Source organism: Ruditapes philippinarum, unplaced genomic scaffold (genome assembly GCF_026571515.1).
Source record: "Ruditapes philippinarum isolate M1 unplaced genomic scaffold, ASM2657151v2 ctg6359_1_1_1_1, whole genome shotgun sequence".
Lineage (NCBI taxonomy): Eukaryota > Metazoa > Mollusca > Bivalvia > Venerida > Veneridae > Ruditapes > Ruditapes philippinarum.
In genome coordinates this window covers 80,457-103,413 of record NW_026858642.1, presented here as the reverse complement: position 1 = coordinate 103,413, position 22,957 = coordinate 80,457, and the positions used below count along the sequence as shown (strand labels likewise).

The 22,957-nt window shown below is 32.3% G+C and overlaps 1 protein-coding gene across 1 annotated transcript; it reads right to left on the bottom strand.

Annotated features, from left to right (window-relative positions):
* Position 1: 1 nt before the first annotated feature.
* LOC132753818 (tRNA-dihydrouridine(16/17) synthase [NAD(P)(+)]-like) lies at positions 2-22,957 on the bottom strand. The gene is given in 12 exon segments (XM_060744353.1): positions 2-2,042; positions 2,289-2,370; positions 5,809-6,004; positions 6,828-6,922; positions 7,592-7,688; positions 8,178-8,322; positions 8,619-8,722; positions 13,163-13,170; positions 13,470-13,480; positions 13,483-13,537; positions 15,429-15,676; positions 22,884-22,957. Coding segments are annotated over 12 exon segments (1,269 nt in total). The 5' UTR covers positions 22,888-22,957; the 3' UTR covers positions 2-1,818.

Sequence of the window (22,957 nt, the reverse complement as noted above, 5' to 3'; positions counted from 1 at the left end):
TATTAGGTATGGCGGAGTTCCTTGGCTACTGGATATATTAGGTACGGCAGAGTACCTTGGCTGCTGGTTATATTGGTACGGCGGAGTACCTTGGCTGCTGGTTATATTAGGTATGGCGGAGTACCTTGTTTGCTGGTTATATTAGGTACGGCGGTGTACCTTCATAGCATATTATATGTATCGCGAGGGGGCGGCTATCATTACAAAATAATAGTGCAACAGGGGTAGGGATCTATTCGGGCGTACGGCATATCGCTCCTGGTCGCACCTTTTATCTCCTATAGTGGTAGTCTGTAGGTAGATCAATTTAATCTTCATTAGTGGTTGTCTGATGAAGATTCATCGCGCTGTCATGAGCGATTCCGCAATTTTTCACAAACCAATTGAAAATACTTAATAATATGTTTTTATTGATGAAATGTCTGATGACGTGCCTCGTACCATAAATAGAATATAAACAGTTTGTTGTTGTTTGTTTGTTTACTATAAACTGAGTCCTAGAATAATAAGAGTAAACGACACGCTGCCTACAGAAACTTTACATTGTGGAGGCATGGAAGGCTTGGGGCAGGAATTTGACGGGTTATCCCGAGTTGTTGCATTTGGCACAGACATTTAGTGCATTTTTTAAGTAAAAACACACCATATCAAACTTCTTGGCTCTGTATTTTATAGCTTCAGGCAAAAAGATTTGAATATGTGTTTTCTTATATAATTTTCTGAAGAAAAAAAACAACAACAAAAAACAACTCCCATTGTTATATACTGCATAACATTGTGTTTCTGGAATGGAGATTTTTCTTAAGTATTATTTTTAATGTGTATTTACAGCTCCTGTGACTGAATCATTTACAATGTATATTACTTATAAAATGTTTGAAAATAACTCACATAAGAATCATTTCTCTGAAATTTAATCTTAATCTACTAAAAGAAATGGTTGGTAGTGTTTTTAGTTTTTTATTTCTTAGAAAAACCGTGGCTAACACAGGAAGACACAAAACAGAAGACCAACATCAGGCAATCACAAGAGCTCACCTCAGAACACTTAGTGCTCAGGTGAGCTGAAAAAAAAAAGCACTTACATAAGGTGATGCACTTGGGTACAGAAGACAATTTATATGTTCCATGCCTTCTGTTTTACCTTGTGTATTGTTATACAATAGCTTTAGGCAACATTTTTGACGTAGTTGCATTCTTGCATTTAAGTTACCATTACATATCATAATCCTTTAGACATGTGTTATAACTACATAATTATATTCATTTCCTACAATGTGATCCTGACATTGAATTAAAGCAATTCTAGTCAACACACTGCTTACAAAACTAAATAGACTGGCTGACTGTATGTTTTAAAGAGGTGCATGCCTCCAGATGAGCTAACATACTACAAGAAAATCAAAAATTAGAAAACTGTTCTAAGATGTAAAGAAAAAGAATTCAAGTAATAATTTACATGTTATGTGCTATTAGTAACTGATTTTGCAGTATTTATCACCTTATTTCTACTGTGTGTGACTAACACAGTAAGTGTTATTTTTGCATATTTTGACCTATTTTTTGGTAATTTACATGGATTGTAACTACTGTTTGCAATGTTAAAATCCTTCTTTTATCACCTCACAATATTTTACATTTTAAATACATTTTTGATACTTTCATGAAAATTATTATAAATCTGGAGGCATGCTGCTTTAAAACAATCTGGATTTAGACAAGTTATAGCCCAATGAAAAACTGTAAAAGAAATACTTGTATAATATTTCTTCATAAAACAGTAATGAAAGCTCTATGGTGGATAATAATTCTACTTGGTTAGGTTGTCGTCTCTTTAGTTCCATCACACCTGTCACTATCACAATCTGTTTTTAAGTCACATGACTGAATGTCCTTTGTTACATCACTTCCTGTTTTAATGATGTCACTTCCTGCCTCTTCAGAATTATCATTTGATGAATTTTTATCCTCTGAGCCCTTTGCCTCTGAATTATTCATCCGTTCCAAAAGTGCTGGATGAGTAGTGAAAAGAATTTTATGTCCTGAAATATAATACATGTATGTACATAATGAAAATGTACAAAAACTATTTGGGAGGTACAAAATAATAATACAAAATTAATCTTTTCAATGACCTGTATTCAAATCAATTCTTACAGACTTTTGAAAACATACTCTACTTGGAACAAAACTGTTTTTATAAATCAGGTTGAAAACAGGTAAAGGAAGAAGCTTTCACAAGCTATACACATATGCCCCAGATAAAAGACAGTTGAAAATGAGTTTACCTTTACCTGGACAATCTAACACCTCTTTTGATGTTCTCTTTCTACAGCATCCCTTACACAAATTAAAATTGCACTTCTGACCCTTGAAAATAAAACATTATGATTATAGTTAGCTATTTTCACAAGTATATGCCAGGAGCTATATCTTTTTTATGTATTGCCAGTGCTTTAAACTTTTAAATTACTAAAGAAACATGGTCAAATATTAGTTACTGCCTTGTATATCAAACACAGTTCAGTGTTGTAATGCCTAGGCACTAAATAATAAGAATAAGAAGTAAGTTCGCTTGCTTCTTTTGTTGGTTTTAGCACCAGTTTTTATAGTGCTTTAAGTTTACAGTCAGGTAGAAAGTCTAACAAGTGTTTGTGTATTCAGTGTCAGTACTGACCTGTATTCTTTACAAATAACAGCAAACATCCATATATCAAACATTTGAAACAGCAGTGACGGGACAATATTTCACACAGCAGTGAAAGGCCAATGGCATAAATTTATTAGTTAACCAAATCTACATTGGAAAGCACATGGTGCACAAAGATCTCAACTTCAAGAATCTGAGATCTGTAAACCTTAAATTCTATCCCAACTGTGTTTAGTAAAACTAAATTATAAACTATCAATTATTACAATGACTATACAAGCTTTACAAAATACTTGTTCTTACTATGAAAACAACAAGAGCTGTCGGTAGGACAGCACGCTCGACTATTCTAAGTGCTTGATAGTAAAAGAGCCTTGATAATGTTAAATTTTTTAAGTTCACAAAAGGGCTAATTTTTTTTATAAATCATGTTATAGGCCTTTTAGAGAGAGTCTAATTATACAGAATTGGCTTGACTATTCGGAAGGTAATGTCACGAGGGTGTTTTATTGAGTATAACAGGGATCATTCTAGGGGGCGATTTCCGCGATTTCTCGCAAAAAAATCACCAAAATCTCAGAGAAATTTGTGAAATGAGAGAAAATCTCGCACGGAAATTTGAGCCAGAAAATGTCTAATCACAAGCTAAAGAATGCTTAAATTACACAAAAATATGATGAAAAATTCACGATTCCCATCAAGAATTTAATTTCAAATTGTTTATTAATGAAATCGGTGTAAAAAAACTCCAAAAAGTAGTCCAACACTTTGTATTATTTAGCTTAAAATAATTGCCGATCGGAGAACGCAGATTCACCATACAGAAATACGGTATGATGGCTACAGTAACCTTTATGTATCTGTAAGTCGAGAATTTACACAAAACACTTTTAATTGATTTTAATAAAAATTGTTAGACACAGACTAACATAAAAATGGACATAATATTATCCAAAACAAATAGGCATACCGGTAAAATTTGTCTTCTAAATGTCACATCAACCACGGTAAATTTTGCCGTAAAGAACAAATTAAAAAAATTTTGTTTTACGATTCCTGATGAAATAGCCGATAATAAACATTCTTTTATTGAACACAAATATTTAATTTGATATAATTGCAATCAGCAACAGCTAGAATTGTGAATGTTTCAGCGGAAAACAGACAAATATTCATTTGTCACATATTTTCGCGATGTCGTGATTAAAAAAAAAATACTAAAAGGAAGCTGAGTGTTATTTAAAGGTGTTTTTTAACACTAAAAATGATGTTTGTGAATAAAAATTACTTTAGGTATTGTTTATATTTGTGGATATGGAGATATTTGTCATTATGTGTTCAGGTCACAGTCACATATTCAATGAATATTTTTTAATGGAGGGAGGTGTGTGAAGAGAATCATAAAGAAAACAAAATGTAAGGTTATAAAAAATATTCTTCAAATCTCAAGAATCACTTCTGTACAGTACAGTGTTGTCCATTAGGAACATTGGCTGCAAATAATAGTTGTAGTCGATATCCATGTATAATTCTTTTATATTTCAGAATAAAGGTGTTATATTTATTTTTCACAATTTTTAATTTTATTATGTTTAAAAATTCACAAAAGAAAAGGCATAGGATGTGTTAAAAAAGTGAAAACAAAAATCACTGTAATAAACAGAGCTACATCTTCTTATATCCTCATTTAGATAAACAATGTTTATATGTACAGTGATTTTAAAAAGTTAGAAATTTCCATATTTTTAAACTCGCCCATCATGAAAATTAAATCTCTCAAGAAAATTTCATTTCTCTCATTAAAAGTTCTCAAATGAGAGAAAATCTCTCACTAAAAATCCTGACCAGAATGATCCCTGGTATAATAATACTAATTACCTATGAATACATAAATTTGACAGAAAAGGTACAAAGACTTGTTATTAAGATGTTTTATCAAGTAAATAACTGCTTTATTATTATGAATGCATAAAATTGTCCCAAAAAAGGCACAAACCCTTCAGTAGTTATTGAGATAACAGCTTACAAGCAAAGCTTTACCATGAATTTCTAAGTTGAAAAAGGGGAGAAAAATCAGCCAAAATGCAAGATAGAATTATGGATCTTTGTCAGTGACCTACAATTATGACCCTTAATGCATATGTTAAGTTTTAAATAAATATCTTTAATAGTTATTGAGATATGTAAAACTTGCATGTAAACATTAACCAAGAGACTAAGTAGAAAAGGGGATATGAATCAGCCTTAATGCAAGATAGAGTTATGGAACTTGGTCAGTGACATACAATTATGACCCTCCAATTATGACCCTAAGTGCATGTGTAAAGTTTCAAGTAAATATATTTGAAGACCTTTAACCAAAATATCTAAGTTTCAAAGGGGCAAATAATTCTGCAAATATTGCAGGCAGAGTTATGCAATTTTGCAAACTGATGTACATTGTTACTATAAAAAAAGTATTTTAAATTTCAATTGAATATCTCAAGCAATAATTGAGATATTTGACTTTACAAAAAACTTTAACCAAAATTTCTAAGTTAAAAAGGGGCATAATTCTGTCAATATTGTAGGCAGAGTTATCCAACTTGTCAACCTGATGTAGCTTGTTACTATAAATAAGTATTGTAAGTTTCAAATGAATATCTCAAGTAATAATTGAGATATTTGACTTTACAAAAACCTTTAACCAAAATTTCTAAGTTAAAAAGGGGCATAATTCTGTCAATATTGTAGGCAGAGTTATCCCACTTGTCAATCTGATGTACCTTGTTACTATAAATAAGTATTGTAAGTTTCAATTGAATATCTCAAGTAATAATTGAGATATTTGACTTTACAAAAAACTTTAACCAACGCAGACGCGGACGCCGACGCCGGGGCGACTACAATAGCTCTCATATTCTTCGAATAGTCGAGCTAATAACACACCATAATATCAGTCAACAAAACTTCTGCCAATATAGCAAAATAGTTATGAACTATGGAAATAAGAAATCAACATGAAAAAGAAGGATTGTGTGACAGGAACAACTTTAGTTTCAATGTATTTAAAAAAGCACAATTTTTAAATTGTTTGCATAATCAAAAGGTAAAATTTCCACCGAAGCTGTATAGTTCATTTGTTACATTGTTTTACTTCTACATAAACATGAACTTACTCTTGGATTATTGCATAATGTGTCCTCACAGATGTCAAATTTCACTTTTTTCTTTGCATCAAAATTTTTATTTGGATTGCGTAAACGCTTCTTCACTTTTTTCTTTGACATGCCCTTCAACTCGACAAGCTCTTCTATTGTTGCTGGACGTGTTAGTAATTCACGTTTCTGGCGATTTCTTTCTTCCTCCTCTGGGCTGGAAATATTTAAATTATTTAAATAAAAATATAATAGGGTGATTATTAAAGTATTTTGACCTGTAACTACTATCTGACTGGATTTGATTTTTAAAGGCTTTGATCTGTCTTTGATTCTAGTTAAATCCAGAATGCAAAATACAAGTACTAGATTATGATACTTTCACAATAATTCCTTTTATTACAGACTTCTTCATATTCAAACTATAATCATAATGTAATGCAATTAAAGCAATTAAAACATCATTCTAGATTGCGAGAAAAATAAGACATACATTACTAAATGTGATATATGCTTCCCATACTTGTGACCTTGACCCAAGTGACCTCTAACTCAAGCCAAATTCAGAGGACCACATAAGGTATGCACCTACTTTATATATAACACATTGGTCAATGAATAAAAGCTGTATAAGAACAATAGTGTATAACTTATATTTAAGCATTGGTGACCTTCACTTTGAGCCCAGTGACCCCAAACTCCACTTAAAGTTAGACAACAATCTAAGGTATCTACCTTCCAAAAATGGAAGATATCTGTCATTTAATAAAGTTGCTAGCTGAAACTGAGAAAAGTATGACAGAACTACAGACCAATGTAGAAGTGACTTATAAAACACACAAATATAATAAGTATTACTCCCTGACATTTTGTCGGTGGTTCTACTCAGGTGCCTGTTCATGCCTGAAATAATGCACGGAGGGGCACCTGAGGGCTTCCTCCACCAGTAAAGCTGGAATGTCGCAATATGACCTATACTGTATCGATGTGATGTAAAACCCAATCAAACAAAACTCCCTGACATTTAAACTGAACATTACCTTGGTCTTTGGTATGGCTGACAATACCAGTATGGTAGAGGTAGTTCTCCAAACAGACCAGCACGAGGATTGAAATCTGTGTCCTTCATCTCAATCTATCATATAATAAATTTATAAGATTAATCCTTAATTTCATGTTTTGTGAAACCAAGATAAATGTTATGAACATACACAAAAATCACTTCATGTATATATTTAAGATGCATCAATATTCATGATAATTTGTTGGAAATTCAAATGTTTCAAAATAAGGCATTTATAAAATTGTCAAGCATACATAAGTAATTAAATGTTTTTCTAAAATAAACCACTCACATAAAAATAAACCATTCACATAAATAACTTGAAATATGTAAATATATGCAAAAATAGCCCTTCACAATGCTAGCTATGGTAAAAACCAGGAATAAAAATATGGTGATAAACACTTAGTGTATTATTCTCAATTTTTTTTTCCATCTAAATGCATGCACTTTAAGTAATTTAATATTATAGTGGGAGCAATGGGCTCACACTTCGAACTTTTAACATGCTTCACAATGATGAATTGATGTCCTATGTACAGCACATATTTTCAAGTAATGATAAGTGAAGAACAAAAATTACTAATAATCAAACAGTTGGTTCAAATCACTGACGCTGCAGAGTCAAAATTTACAAGTAAAAATACCCAGTTAAAGCCTGTTCATAATCTTGATATACTAATTCTTATACTTGCAAAAGTCCGATTCAGAATTGTCTTCAAACAAAAAAGAAGAACCTACCAGACATCTCTGCTTTAAAACTTCCACAGCTTTTCGAAGACATTCTGGTGACCTGGCCACCCCAACCATGTCCCTTACATCTGGGTGCAAATGCAATCTTAAATAAACAAAAATTTATACTGAATACTGTAAGACAAGTTTATATACAATTATACTTTATGAATGTTACAATAATTTAAAGAAAATGCAAATTATATAGAAAACCGTCATATTAACAAAGCCCCAAGCAGTAACTAGCCTAATTTTACTGGTCCGAATGAATCTGTAATTTAGTTATGTGCAAAAACATTTCAAGCATATAAGAACCTATGTAAGATTTATTCAATTTCTTTAATTTACTCTATATTCAACAGTGCATATACATCAATTCAATGTTGATCATGTTAAGGGTCATAACTCAGAGGTTATTGGTCTAACATAAAATTTAAAACATACTAGCTTAATATTTCATCCTATTAAAGGATGGGTAATGGTTAATAAAACATTTCTTATCTGCAAACAAATACTATCATGATGGCCTGACAATCTGCACATACTTAATCATGAAAATAACCAGATAACAGAAAAATTTATCTTATTTCCTTACCCATGATGCAATATTTTAAACACATGACCTCTGATATATGACAAAGGACAAGGATACTTTTCAGCTAGATCTAGATATTCCTCACACATCTGCCATATAGGTGGATTAATACCTGCAAACAGTGCTGGGTTATGTAGATTACCCTCTGAAAAAAGGAGTGAAGTTTTACAACACATTATTAAAATTATTGTTGCTTTAAAATCGATGAACCTTATAAAAGCTGGTGGATGTTGTGACAGGGTATACATTCCGACAGCATGTCAGCTACCTATAAATCCATGACATTAATCTCTTTATCATGCTGAACTACTTAAATGGACTTATTTTTTCCAACATCAATATAGGGGATATCAAGATGAAAATTTAACATGAAGTCATAAATTAAATGCTGATAACTAATTAGAATGCAACATATTGTCTAAGCTTGCACATGCTAATTACCTGCAGTCATAACACCGTCCACGCCAGTTTCTTCAATACATCTCTTCACATCAGACAGGTATTCTATATTGCCATTAGAAAATACTGGAATATTGACAGCTTTCCTAGTAAAATAAAAAAACAACAAGTCTAATGGAGACTTAGATAAATGATTTAATTATTTTGCATACAGGTAAAAATTTCTTCCTGGAGGAGTCTTCATCTGAACTGACCAGGTCTGTTGTTTTTTTGTTGTTATTGTAATTGTTTTGTTTTTTCTTTTTTAAAAGGGGGGGGGGGGGGGGGGATTTGGGGCTTGGGTTTTACATCACACCATTACAGTAAAGGTCATAATGGCAATTTTCCAGCTGTACAGGTGGAGGAAGACCTGATGGTGCCCCTCCATGCACTCCTGAGTTCTGACCAGTACTGGTGTCATACAAGGAAATGTCATGACCTCATTCAGACTCAATGAAATATTTTGTAGGTAACAGAACTGTAACTGAAATGCCATGTATTAGAGAGGACTAGAGCATATCAATCTTGAAACCATGAACCCTACATGTAATTAAGAGGCTGACAAGTCAAAACACTAGAAAAACACTCTCTTGACACTGCATTTGTTACATATAAAATTAAAATCAAAATGTGTAATTATTAAGATGCTATTTTAATTCATATAAACATTATCGGCAACAGCTTGCATTATTTTTGCTTCAAAATAAAACTGGTATCCCAACAACACTTAGATTGTAGTGTAAACAGGATACATAATAGCATGTTAGAACAAGATTGCATTTGAGAAAAATGCTATGCCACCGCATTAATACCTAAGCTCTAGGCCTTTGGGCATTTACAAGAAGGTATTTTAAAGTTTTTAACCCTTTGTCCTTGTACCTACAGAAATAAGATTTTTTTTTTTTTTTTCTTATGTATAATTAAAAACAAGACCCCGGGGGGGGGGCAATTTTGCCCCAGTCTAAAAATTTGAGAAATTTTTGCAGGGGTTCCAAACAATTTTTCATGAAAAAATACAAACCCTCTAGCATTTGTCAATTGCTAGAAAAAATTTTTTAAAATTATTTCTATATACATAAACGAAAAAAAATGACCCCCGGGGGAGGGCCATTTTGCCCCGGGGTATAAATTTTTAAAAATCTGGGGAGAGTCTACAAACAATGCCTTATGCTCAGGCCTTTTTTGGGGGCTTTTCAAGTAGGTATTTAAAGTTTTTCAATGTAAAAATAGGGAAAAACAGTGTCCCCGGGGGGGGGGGCCCCATTTTTTTACCCCCAAGGGGTATAATTTGAAAATCTTGGTAGGGTCTACCAGGCAATGCCTTATGCAAAATATCAAGCTCAGGCTATTTGGGTCTTTACAAAAGGGATTTAAGTTTAATATGTAATAAGTGAAAATCAAACCCGGGCAGGGCCGATTTTTACCCCGGGGCTAAATTTGAACAATCTTGGTGGGGCTACCAACAATCCTTATGAAAATACAAGTCACCTTTTTGGGGTTTTTACAAAGATTTTTAAATTTATTCTTTTTTAATTTCCTTTTTGGGCCATGGCAACCAAATTTCTGCACATTTTTCACAAGAAGATTTTTTAAATTGACCTATTGGTTTTTCACAAGAAAAGAATTTGTTTACGGTTCACTATTAATCTATATAACAATGACCCGGGCGGGTGCAGATTTTGAACTCCCAGGTGCTATAATTTTGAACAATGTTGGTAGAGGTCTACCAGACAATGTCCTTATGCAAAATATCTAAGCCTTAGGCCTTTTTTGGGGTTTTTACAAGAAGGTTTTTTAAGTTTTTACTAATAATGAACTAGTGAAAATCAATTGGACCCCCGGGCAGGGCCAATTGAACCCCAGGGCACAGATCCTTGGTTAGAGGTCTACCGACAATGCCTTATGCAAAATATCTAAGCTAGGCCTTTTGGGTCTTTACAAGATGAATTTTTTAAAAAATTTGTTCTTAATAATTCCTTTTAGTTGCCATGGGCAACCAGATTTCTGCATGGAATGAAATTCTTTTTGAACAACTTTGGAAGCTTCACCCAAGGAAGCAATAAAGTTGGTTTGAAATTGGACTGTGGTTTTTCACAAGAAGATTTTTAAAAGGTTTCACTATATAATCTATATAACACACACACAAACACACACACAAACACACACACACACACACACACAGGTGAATCGCTATATGCCACCGCATCGCAGATGCTGCGGTGGCATAAAAATATAAATGAGCCTTGTCATGACAAAACGAACATAGTGCGTTTGCGACCAGCTGTTCGCTTACAAACCCTATTACAAGTACAGAAACTGTCAGCGAACAGCATGGATCCTGATCAGACTGCAGGGTGTAGGCTTGTCGGGACCATCTGGGCAAATTCACTATTTTTTTTTGTCATTCGGGGCCAAATCAAAACAACAGATACTTTATGTTTTAACATTTTCCCATTCAATGCATTTAAAACGCCTTCATCCCTTTCTCCCAAAAACATTTAAAAAACAAAAATTGTAGTAAAAATCAATTCTAAATTTTTTTTCGGGGGCTAGCTTTTTTTTAATTCCCCCAAAATTCGGGGGAAAGGAGGGGGACCGCCTCCCCTTTGGAAACGTTTTCTTTTGGTCTGGGGTACATTTGGGCAATTTTTAAAATTTTTTTTTAATTTCCCTTGGAAATTGCATAACAAAACAATAACATTTAAAATTTTCCCCAAAATTTTTTAAATTCTTTGATATTTTTCATGAATTTATCTTTTTTAATTTCCTTAAAAACTTACAATTTTTAAAAACATATGTTTTTATGTTATAACTGAGGACTTCAAATAAAGTACCTCTCAACCCTAAAGGTATAAAATCATTTCAGTTGTTCCGCTCTAAATTCTTTCACATCAGAAAGCTATCTTCTAAATTCTTTCACATCAGAAAGCTATCTATTTATATTACAGAAAGTTGATGTTTCTGCTAATGTGTCAGTCTTGACCCTAAATCTTGCAAATAGGAGCACATAGGATCCGCCATACCAAGCTGCTAAACCATTTACAAATAACGGCTGTCATTGATCGATATAGAAAGCCAAATACAATGATATATCAGATTACATATAGCAAGTACAGTGGAAACTATATGAATTTGTTTTTAAACTGTCAACATGGTTCTAAGCTTGCTTACATGTATATAAGACATTAAAGCACAGCAAACTAGAAAAATTGTTTTATTGAACGTTGACAAGATTTCTTCTGAGACAAAAAGAGAAAATTTGCAAAAAAAAGGGGAAAAAATTTTATAATATAATGTATCATATCAAAATTTTGTGTTTTGATATTGTATCCATGATGAATATATATGCAAATTTTCAATGACAGCCTACAGAAATAATTAAAAAACAAAAATAAAAAAATCCTTTCCCCAAATTTTTTAAATGAATTTCTATCCCTACACCCCAGTTTTTCTGCTTTTTTAGAATTTTTGCACGTCTTCTCTATTCAAATACCTGATCTTACTGTAGGGTACCTTAGATTAGCAACAACTTGCAAAGAAAAAAAACACATTAAAAATTCCTTGGTTTTTTTTTCCCTGAATACCCCATTAAAAACCATAACTGTTGGTTTTAAAATATTTTTTTTAAGCTAAATTTGCGAAACAATTCTTGGGAATTTATAAAACCTTTTCAAGTCTCTTCCGGGAACCAAAACCAGAACTGGTGTATACGAAAAAATAGGTTTTGACCCCAGAGGGGTCGAACCCGATCTCTGGTTTTTAGGGAAACCTTAACACTGGGCCCCGCTCCCCTTGTATACTGTCAATTTTTCCCCCAAATACCACTTCTTAAACAGGGAAACAAGATAGTGATTTTGGTCTTAAAGATTTTTTTATAAACAACAACTGGGAAAAATATCTAAGCGAGTTCAAAAATAAACTTTTTACAAGTTTGGTCCCATATATTAGTTTAAATAAAAATTTTATAAACTAACTTTTAAAATTTTGACAAAAAAAATGTATGTACATCAAAACCCAAGTCATCAAGAAAATGGGTTATTATGTTGACAAAGCATCGAATACAGCTGTCACCTTCATTCAACTCACTGTCAATCCTTACTGATTGATTTAAATACGATTAATTACTTGACAAAAATTTGTCATAACATTTTTACCATCATTGTATCATAGTTTGGAGACTTTACTACAGAAAACGTGTCAGAGTTAAATCATATACCAATGCACAGTGTGTTATCTGAAGTGCAGGTATTTGTTACCTGCACTCACTGTCTGTCTAGAGCATACTCATCGATTGACTCATTTCCTCTGGAGTTTACTTATTAGTTTATACAAATTTGTTTTAGTTTGATTGTGTTGGAAGCTATAAGCTTTTTGAAACACTCTCAAATCCGTTCCTGGAACCAACCAGTACTAAGCAATGAATGTAAAGTTTCTTGCTCAAGGAAACAACGGCTTGCCCCTGTCAGGGTTTGAACCCACACGGTCAGCAATCCTTAGATTACTAGTCCGACGAAAAAAACCACTAAGCCACTTTTTACTTATGTTACTTATGTGACTACAAAAAAGAATAACCAAAAGTTCATATTCAGATCTTGACAATGTTTTACTTTTTTCTGGGGGTTTAATAATGGATGACAAAGGGGAAAAAGTTTTTTTTTTTTGCTTTAAACAAAGAAAAGAAAAATGAAATTGACCCTTTTACTTTCTATACTTTAACAAAAGAATTGGTCTATTAATGAATTGGAAAGAAATTAATAACAAAACCCTTTTTTTAAATTTTTCCCCCTCCACTTTAAAGGGAAACCCCCATAATCCCCCCTTCAATCAAATTTGGGAAAAACCCAGGTTTTAATCTATGGGATCAAGTGGTCCCCCGCTAGTTTGGCCGCTGATAAAACAATGTCTGGATCATTTCCACAAAACTGAAATGATTGAAACTTTCATTAGAAAGACAGTTGCGGTATTTGTTTGATATTATTACCAAAGTCATTCAGTCATTTATGGCTATCTTAGTTTTAAAATTTTAACAATCTTGCTTGTGAAACAAATTACTGCAACTTATATTAATCACTTCTCGAGTATCTGGCGTTGTATTTAAATGAAACAACATTTGAAATATTTTCTACCACATTTTCCCCCATTTTATTGGTGCTTGAAAATTTCATACGGTACTAGGGACATCATTTAATAGAAAGATTCTGGTAGCACTGTCTGAATATTAAATATTTAACTGTATAAACAAGCTGTAATAATATTGAACTAAATGTATATAAACAAGCTATTACAGTTATGATTTCACATGTACAGTACCTTAATTAACAAGCAATTATCATAGTATTGCAAGCAATCCATAAGTCCCCTACCGGTAAGAGCCCAAGCAACATTCTGAAGGGCCATTGGCCATTCACTTAGGTTCCTATTTTAAGTAAATTTGTTGAAAAAGTTCTTTAAAAGTGATCACAGGAAACAGTTTTTATGTACAGACAGACAGACTGAAGGACACTCTAAAGTTATTTTTTAAACATCCCTGTTATCAAAATATAACATTTTAAAAATCCTATCATGATTGAAGAAGTTGGAGTAAAAATTACCAATTTCTCAAAAAAAAGTCTAAGTTAAAAAGGGGCATAATTCTGGAAATAGTCTTGCTAGAGTATTGAACACTCACAAATGTTGAGTGACAATAAGAAACATTTATATGAAGTTTGAAAGTAGATACATTCAGAAAAAGAAGTTATTAAAAAAAACAATGTTTTTTTTCATGAAAATTTTAAGTTCAAGGGAGGTAATTCTGATAAATTTTGTGCTAGAGTTGTAAACCTTGTCACATATGATGTGGTTGATGACAAGCAACTTATATTTAAAGTTTGAAGAAATATACCTTAAGAAATAAAGAACTTATAGTGAAAAAACTTAAAAAACTAGAATCAGAAATCTTGAAATTCAGTCTATTTGTTGCCATAGCAACCAGAATTTTCAACATAGGAAGATAAAAAAAGGATGTCCATAATTTCCATACTGCCATCTACCCATATGTCAAGTTTCATAAACATATTTTCAGTACTTTTTGTGTTATCACTGGATCCAGGTTATGTGTAAAATTTGCCATATTTTCAGCCTATTTGTTGCCATAGCAACCAGAATTTTCAACATAGGAAGAAAAGAAAAAGACGTGCATAATCTCCATACTGCCATCTATCCATATATCCAAGTTTCATAAAAATATTTTCAGTACTTTTTGCGTTATCGCGGGATCCAGGTTATGTGTAAAATTTGCCATATTTTCAGTCTATTTGTTGCCATAGCAACCAGAATTTTCAACATAGGAAGAAAAGAAAAAGACGTGCATAATCTCCATACTGCCATCTATCCATATATCAAGTTTCATTAAAATATTTTCAGTACTTTTTGCGTTATCGCGGGATCCAGTTTTGTGGACGGACGGACTGACGGACGGACAGACGGACTGACGGACGGACGGACGGACAGACGGACAGACGGACGGAGGGTAAACCTAAAGTCCCCTCCGGTAAACCGGTAGGGGACTAATTAAATTGTATCCATTTGTGCAGGGTTAACACATACAGTAGACGAGTAATTTAAAAAAAATATATCTAATAATCGTAAACATTTTGTAACACTGTGGAGAAATTACATGTATCAAACTATTTACAAAATGAAAATAACAATATCTTTAAAAAAAAACTTGAAAAGGCAATAAGTCTAAATTTGGCAATTACAAAACAGGGTAGGTAGCAACACCTGAAATTGGTAGGTTTTTGACCTCAGTATTAAAATAAGTATTTAAAGCACCTGTATAATTAATGGTCTATCTTCTTTACAACTTTGCAGGGATTCTCGCCTATAATGAGCATCCCTGGCAAATACTGAGCTGTGAAACATCGGGGTGTAGCATAGCTGAGCAGCATATTTTCTACATAACATTCTCCAAGCCAGTTCACTTTGATCTACCATCGGTGCTACCACATACTGACAACTGTTTAATGTATTCCTCCAGAACTCAAAGCCACCTTCTTTCTGTACAGGTTGGTCAGCGTCGCCTATAAAATATTACCTTATAGTAAGTCACAAAAAAACAACATATAAAATTACTATATAAAATTATAAGTAAATGAACACCAATTTTGAATAAAATGAAAATATGTCAACCATGAGTTAAACTTTCATTTGGCAATTATTGTTTTTTCCAATATGTCAAATTCCAAATCGTAATGCAAGTAATGGTTTTGCAGAGTGCTCTCTCCTTTATTTTTTGTATGGAGTATTTTCATTGGTCTAAGGTTTTCACACGACCAATGAAAATACTCTATACAAATGCATCCATTTATACTTTCATTTTGGATTGAGATTCCACAAATCAGAAAAACTGTTCGTTATAGTTTCATATAATGTTTTGATTAAACAGACAAATAATAATATATTTTTATCATATTTATATGCACAATACAAAACAATAATGATTCATTTCGAATAAACTGCCATTTAGTCGGGTAATTTTGACAAAAACCCAGTGGTCAGGTCTCTGTCGACTTGCACTCGCGGTGTCTTCGAGATTACAAATTTTCTTATAACTTGAAATGATTGTTATGACACTTTATTTCCTTTATAAGAGTAATCAATTCCCTACCTTTTGGTACTAAGACTTTGAAAATTGGTGAAAAATTGTTGGAGTTACGGAGTTCATATTAAGATGAGTGCTGAAAAATGAGCGGCAAATTGCATACCTTTACTAAATATATAAGTATCAATTTTTTATTTTTTGTGGGAAATGAAGGTACCAAATAAAAAAACATGTTTAAAATGAAAAATACTGCAGTTTACATGGTTTTGAGAGGTAGGAGGGTTGTAGAGTGGGTGAGGGGAGGGGGGCAGTGACCAATCAACATGCCAAACACATATGGTTTATGCATCTACTTGATTTGATATTATTTTTTGAAAGCAAATACAATTCAAGCATTTAAACGAAAAATACAGGCACTGCAACTGTACGAGGACTGCTCGCATGCCAGTACATGCACAGGCGCTTGTCACATAATCAAATATTTTACATAATCGGTCTATATATGTATATAAAGATATAAGGCCCCAAACGAAACAAAAACATCATACGGAACAAACAAGAACACTGCTGCAATAAACGACCAGATCACGGTTATCTCTTTCTGGTCGCCATCTGAAAGGATCAATCCAAGTGCCAACGCTTTTTATTTCATTAAAATCCCTCAAATAGCAAAGAAATTGGGAAAAGTTTCGCAAAATGCCATTATTTTCAATTCATGTCGTTTTCGACGTCCAGTCCATTTATGTATACAAACACGATTTCTGATCGATTTTTACGAAAAAAAACAACAAAAAACTGCTAGAATTTCCACGTACGTTCCATAAACAAACTCTTTTCCTATCGATCTGCGAAGTCTTCACTGATCAAATGCCCTCTTCGTACATAATTCATTAAAAAATACCAGGGCTCGAGCTAGTGGGCGATTCGGGCGAAATAGTCGCCGAATTCCGTCTGACTTCGCCGACATCCTACATGAAAGCGAAGATGAAGTCGCCCGATTTTATTGATCCATTATTGAAAATTACCAACAATAACTGTAAATAACATGTTGTGTGTGTTTACTTTGTTTACCCTCGCCGCCGGAAAAAGGGACTGTCATGCATCTCAATCAACGCGAAATGTCATTAATCCGTTTGTTTACCAACATGTCATAAAAGTCTAATTAACAGACGCTCGAGGAACAATTAGACTCCGCCCACGGCGAGATTACCGATACGTGCGAGAAACCAATCGTAATTCACGTTTTAATCGAGGCGACATTATTAAACCAATCATTAAATCGCTAACATACAACTACCCGTAACAATTATTTATGATGGACGGATCAAACGTCAATTAAATTTTCACTATCGAATGATTGTCAGAATTAAGAGGACCGCTCGACATATAACTGTGACGGTAATTTTAAATGAAAGTTATGATAACCTTTTTTGTCGACGAGTTTAATTTGATAAAATTGACGGCGTATTACACTGTATTTATTACAAATGAAGTTAAATTAAAGATCGTTTCTTTCGTTATCTACTTTCATTTTCTTTACAACATAAGTGAATATGAATATAATGTCCGGCGCAAGCTTTTTAATAGTAAATCAGAAGGGAATAACTGTTAATCCACCCATGATATGATCCATGATAGGAATCAACTATGGCTTTTTTATCTTCACTTAATGCAATGGTTGCATTACATATAAATCTTATTACTTGTTTCAAACTACTTTAAAATTAAAATTGAATATTCTGTTCTAACACAGATCCAATTCATTTAATAAGATATGTACAGTGAGTCAACATAATTGCGATAACATACAACAAACATCAATAAATGAATCTCCTCACTTCTCTCTAAAGTCTCCCCACTTCTCCCTAAAGCAGCTGGAGGGAGAAGTGACTTCTCCCTAAATTTTGAACCTAGCTAGAGCCCTGAATACACAAGGATCTCGCTTGTGACAGTATTTTATCGCCATGTATAGCGCATGTATATACTGTTCCGCTCTGAATATTATATAAGGTTTTGATTGGTTAAGATAATTACCGGAATACTATTGACCAATCGTATAATACTATTTCTTTGCTTCATTTATCTGTCACTTCAAATTCCAAATGGCGCACTTTACTTGACCTCCGCTCTTACAACCAATATTTTTTAAATATTTGCGTACAAAGAGGGCTCTAGTTCAATTTAGACTTCGCAGATTGATAGAAAAAGAGTTTTTTATGAATTTTATGAGGAAATTTTAGATGTTTTCTATTTATCAGGCTGGGCACATCTCCCAATCGGGCTAAATTAGCTCAATCGGGGTAATTTAGCCAAAATTGGGGCAAAAAATCCAATAAATGAAAATAAAATAAAATGTGTGGGGAAATTTTAGGGACCCGTTTTAAAATCGATTTCTCCCCTGTCTCAAATGTACCCATTTTCTAAAAATTTAACCCTTTCTGATCCCATTAAATATGCTGTCCCTAGCTTGTTTCTTATTGCCCCCAATTTTGGGTGAAAAAAAATCCCGGAATTTAAAAATTTTGGATCACAAATAAAACCCAAAAATCTTTTTATATTAACTCCAAAACTGTACAAAATTCTTCGCCAATTCAACGCAGCTTCATCATCGACGCCATCTTGGAAAGACTGATTAAAATCCGTCATGCACGAAACACTTTTATCTATTGTTTTTCATTAATTAACCAAAATATATACAGGGTGTGTTAAAAATATTATATATGTGGAAACTGAAATAGAATAGTTCATATTTATTAACGGAAGTGTTAAAATGGTTTGCATAATCGATGCACTCTAGTGAATGTGATAACCATTGCTTTCAATAAACGTACTAAACTGGTCTTACGAGTATCTGAATGTAAATTGTAAACTTATGTTATATCATATATTATATTGTACATGAAAATAATAAAAAATTCGTGAAAAGCGTGTTTTTCTTTATAATTACCCTGTGTCTTTCCATGTATACACTTGAAAGTCCCTCGTAGAGGATATAGGTATGTATTTCCCTCTGTCTGTCTGTCTCTTTATCTATGTATGTATATACATCCCATTTATATGAAGTAGTAGAAGTATTTGAAGCTGGTAAAGGATATATTCCTCCCATATTATACTTACAGTATCTGAAGTAAGTTAAGCTTATTTTATTTTCATCAACAAAACATTGTTAAATTGAGTCATGAGATGTGTCACAATAAGCTAGTAACACATATTCCATTTTCGATAACTATTGCGTATTGTAACTTATGTTCTTGTTGCATTTCTTTACATGAAAATACTTTATTTTGTTATTTAATTAATCTCCAGTCATAGTTTCTTATTTCATAAAACCCTTATGGGCATGCAAATGAATTATTGAAAATGATAGATTATCTAAGAAAGCATTAATTGAATACTTGAAATGTGAAAAACAATATCAACAAGGAAAATGCGGTGTTAAATGAACCCCACTCGACCTAGAAACAAGTTATCAGAAAAACTATTAAATCAAATTAATTAAATAAACAAATAAAACATTTCTTAAGAGACGATTTATCAGAGAAAAACTATATAAGATATATTATATCTTTCGTTCTAATCCATTTCATCATTTTCTATATTAAATGATCGTATATTATATAATGTGTATGATTATGAATAAAATATGTTTTATGTAGAGCCGATTTCAGTTTAAAAGAAAGATCATTAATCGAAATTGCAAATTCAATATCTTATTATAATAAAGGTTAAACATACTCTTATTTCAAATAGTTTTATTACAGAGGAAAACACCATGTCAAAAGTTTTTTTTGAACAACATTCTTCTTTGACTGAAGGAAAGTCGTTGAAAATAATAAAAAATTGTGCATTAGAAAATAAAAGTGGGAAAACAATAAAATTTATGAAAAACCATTGCATTATCCAGAAAAGGCAGCAGCTGTGTGTGATGTTTGTTTGAATTATGTAACAGGATACCTTAATGATAGAACCAAGTCATAAAAAATTAAAGGCAGAAAATGATTGTAAAACATTTTTAGAAAATTGAAAAATGATAAATTTGAAGAAAATGAATTAGTAGAAATTGTTGCAGCCATTGGTGAAAAAATTTCTTCAAATATATATGAAGATTCAATGGTTGTTTCGTCATGGTACAAGAGTATAAATTTTGATGATGATGTAAAAGTAAAAAAAATATATAAAAAAACAGAAATCGTATACTCACATAGAATCTTTCCTATTACCTGTTGCAAATATAAAATCTGTAGACGAAATGAGAAAAAAATTAAAAGTATTACTAGCAACATTGACTGTTTATTGAAAGCCAGGAATCTTCCAACTATAACACCAATAATACCATTTTATAAAAATCGTATTAGCTATTATATCACTGGCAGCAAAATTATAACTAAATTGAATAGCGTACATTCCCCAGCAGGTAGCTATTCATGTCTAACTGAATGGCTGAAGAATGTCTCCGACAAGTCCCTCAGTTACTCCGAGTCCACTGACACGTTTACTTATTTTGACAATAACCAAGTTGTGGCCAGAAATTGGCGGGTTAATCATAATTATAAATCAAAGGCAAGTGTTGTTACCACGGTTGTTAATATTATACCAGCAAAGAAAACAAATCTTCAAAAACAACAAGAAAAATTTCACCGTCAAAATGGTATTACAACTGTAATTAATGTTGACACATTTTCAAAAATCAAATCAATGTTGCATGACAATGAATCGGTCTTCCAAAATGTAAGGAATAAATTTATTGAAAAACGACTGGCCAAAGTTGTCAACGACATGGGAGCACCACAACACTAGTATGACACGTGATTACATTGATGAAAAAATTTGAAGGTAATTTCTGACATAATTTGTATTCATTATCCCAAAATATTGTAAAAAATATATATATTTTAAACACATTATTTAGATTATATTAGATTTTGTTTCGTTGCATAAGTAATAATAAAGCAAATAAATCTAATTACACGCACAAAATTACATCATGAACGCATTTTGATTTCGTCATGAATTCAGACAAACACAATGTCTATTTAAATGTCATGATGCAATAGTTAATTTGTCTTTAATTTCTCAAATTCAATTACAATTATATTTATATTCAGCTGGAGTTAATCCAGTCGTTGAACAGGATATGTTTAATCATTATAATTGGATTCCAAGCATGCACCATAAAAGAGTCCCCGAAAGTTGTTGTAGGAGAGCCTATAATGGTCAATCCATGCTCTTATGCTTCTGTGACAAAAAGTTCTACAGGTACACATTCTCTTAAAATAAGTGTAAAAAAATTAATATATAACATGTGAAAAACGATTATTATAAGAATCATTTGAAACAACACACAAGTTATTAACAATTACTGGAAACTAAAATTATTCAATTATTATTGATGCTTTACAAACGAATATATCATTTCAGAATCTTCAGAAAGTTCAGAGAATGAATACGAATAATCATCAATATACACGTGTTCATATGTACTTACCGACATCTCTAGTCTTCACTGCATACGAACTCAATATGACCTCAAACCGAAAAACTCGTGCAAAGTCATGTGGTATATTTTATAAATATATATATAGATATTATTATTTTTAATTCATTTTACATGTATAAAAATAATTATGATGTTTCTAAAATATGCACACACCCTATATCAATTAATGAAAAACAATAGATTAAAGTGTTTCGTGCATGACGGATTTTAATCAATCTTTTCCAAGATGGCGTCGATGATTGAAGCTGCGTTGAATTGGCGAAGAATTTTGTACAGTTTTGGAGTTAATATAACAGATTTGGGTATATGTTGATCCAATTTTCAAAATTCGGTATTTTTTTACACCAAATTGCGCAATAAGATCAAGCGAGTACAGCATATTTTAATGTATCAGATGTGTTATTGTAGAAACTGGATCACATCGAGACAAGGGGAGAGTACTCGATTTTATACGCTTCCATAAATTTCCGACACATTTTATCATTTTCATTCATTGGATTTTTAGCTCAATCAGGCTAAATTACCCCGATTGAGCTAATTTAGCCCGATTGGGAGATGTGCCCAGCCTGTTTATTTCGTAGAAATCGACTAGAAATCGTGTTTGTATACATGAATAGATTGGACGTCGAAAACGACATGGATTGAAAATATTGGCATTTTTCTGAAACTTTTACTCATTTCTTTGCTATTTGAAAAATTTAAATGAAATAAAAAGCTTTAACGCTTGGATTGATCTTTTCAGATGGCGACCAGAAAGAGATAACCATGGATCTGGTCGTTTCTTTCAGCATTGTTCTTGTTTGTTCCGCATGATGTTTTTTGTTTACGTTATGGGGGCCTTTTATATCTTTATATACTATATAGACCGATTATGTAAAATATTTGATTATGTGACAAGCGCCTGTGAGTACATGTGTTCAAATTTGATTTGGAACGGCTTTGGAACTGGATTTTTTTTACAGAATTTAAACATTTAAATCGCTCTGACAGATCATAATTTTAGACATTTCTATACACCTCTATGTAAGCACTCTGACATTTTGTTTTGCCATTGTAAACGTCACCATCTATATATGAAACAATAGTATCCGCGAAAAAAACATTACAATCATTATTTTGAACTGTAAACAAATTCAAATTTTGGTAGATATAATGTACAATTAAATATCATATCGTAAATTTAATTTACCCATATTTTCATTAAACGTTCCCTTTTTCAAATATGGGTAAAGATGCAAGTCTGTGAAAACAGCGAGCTTTTCT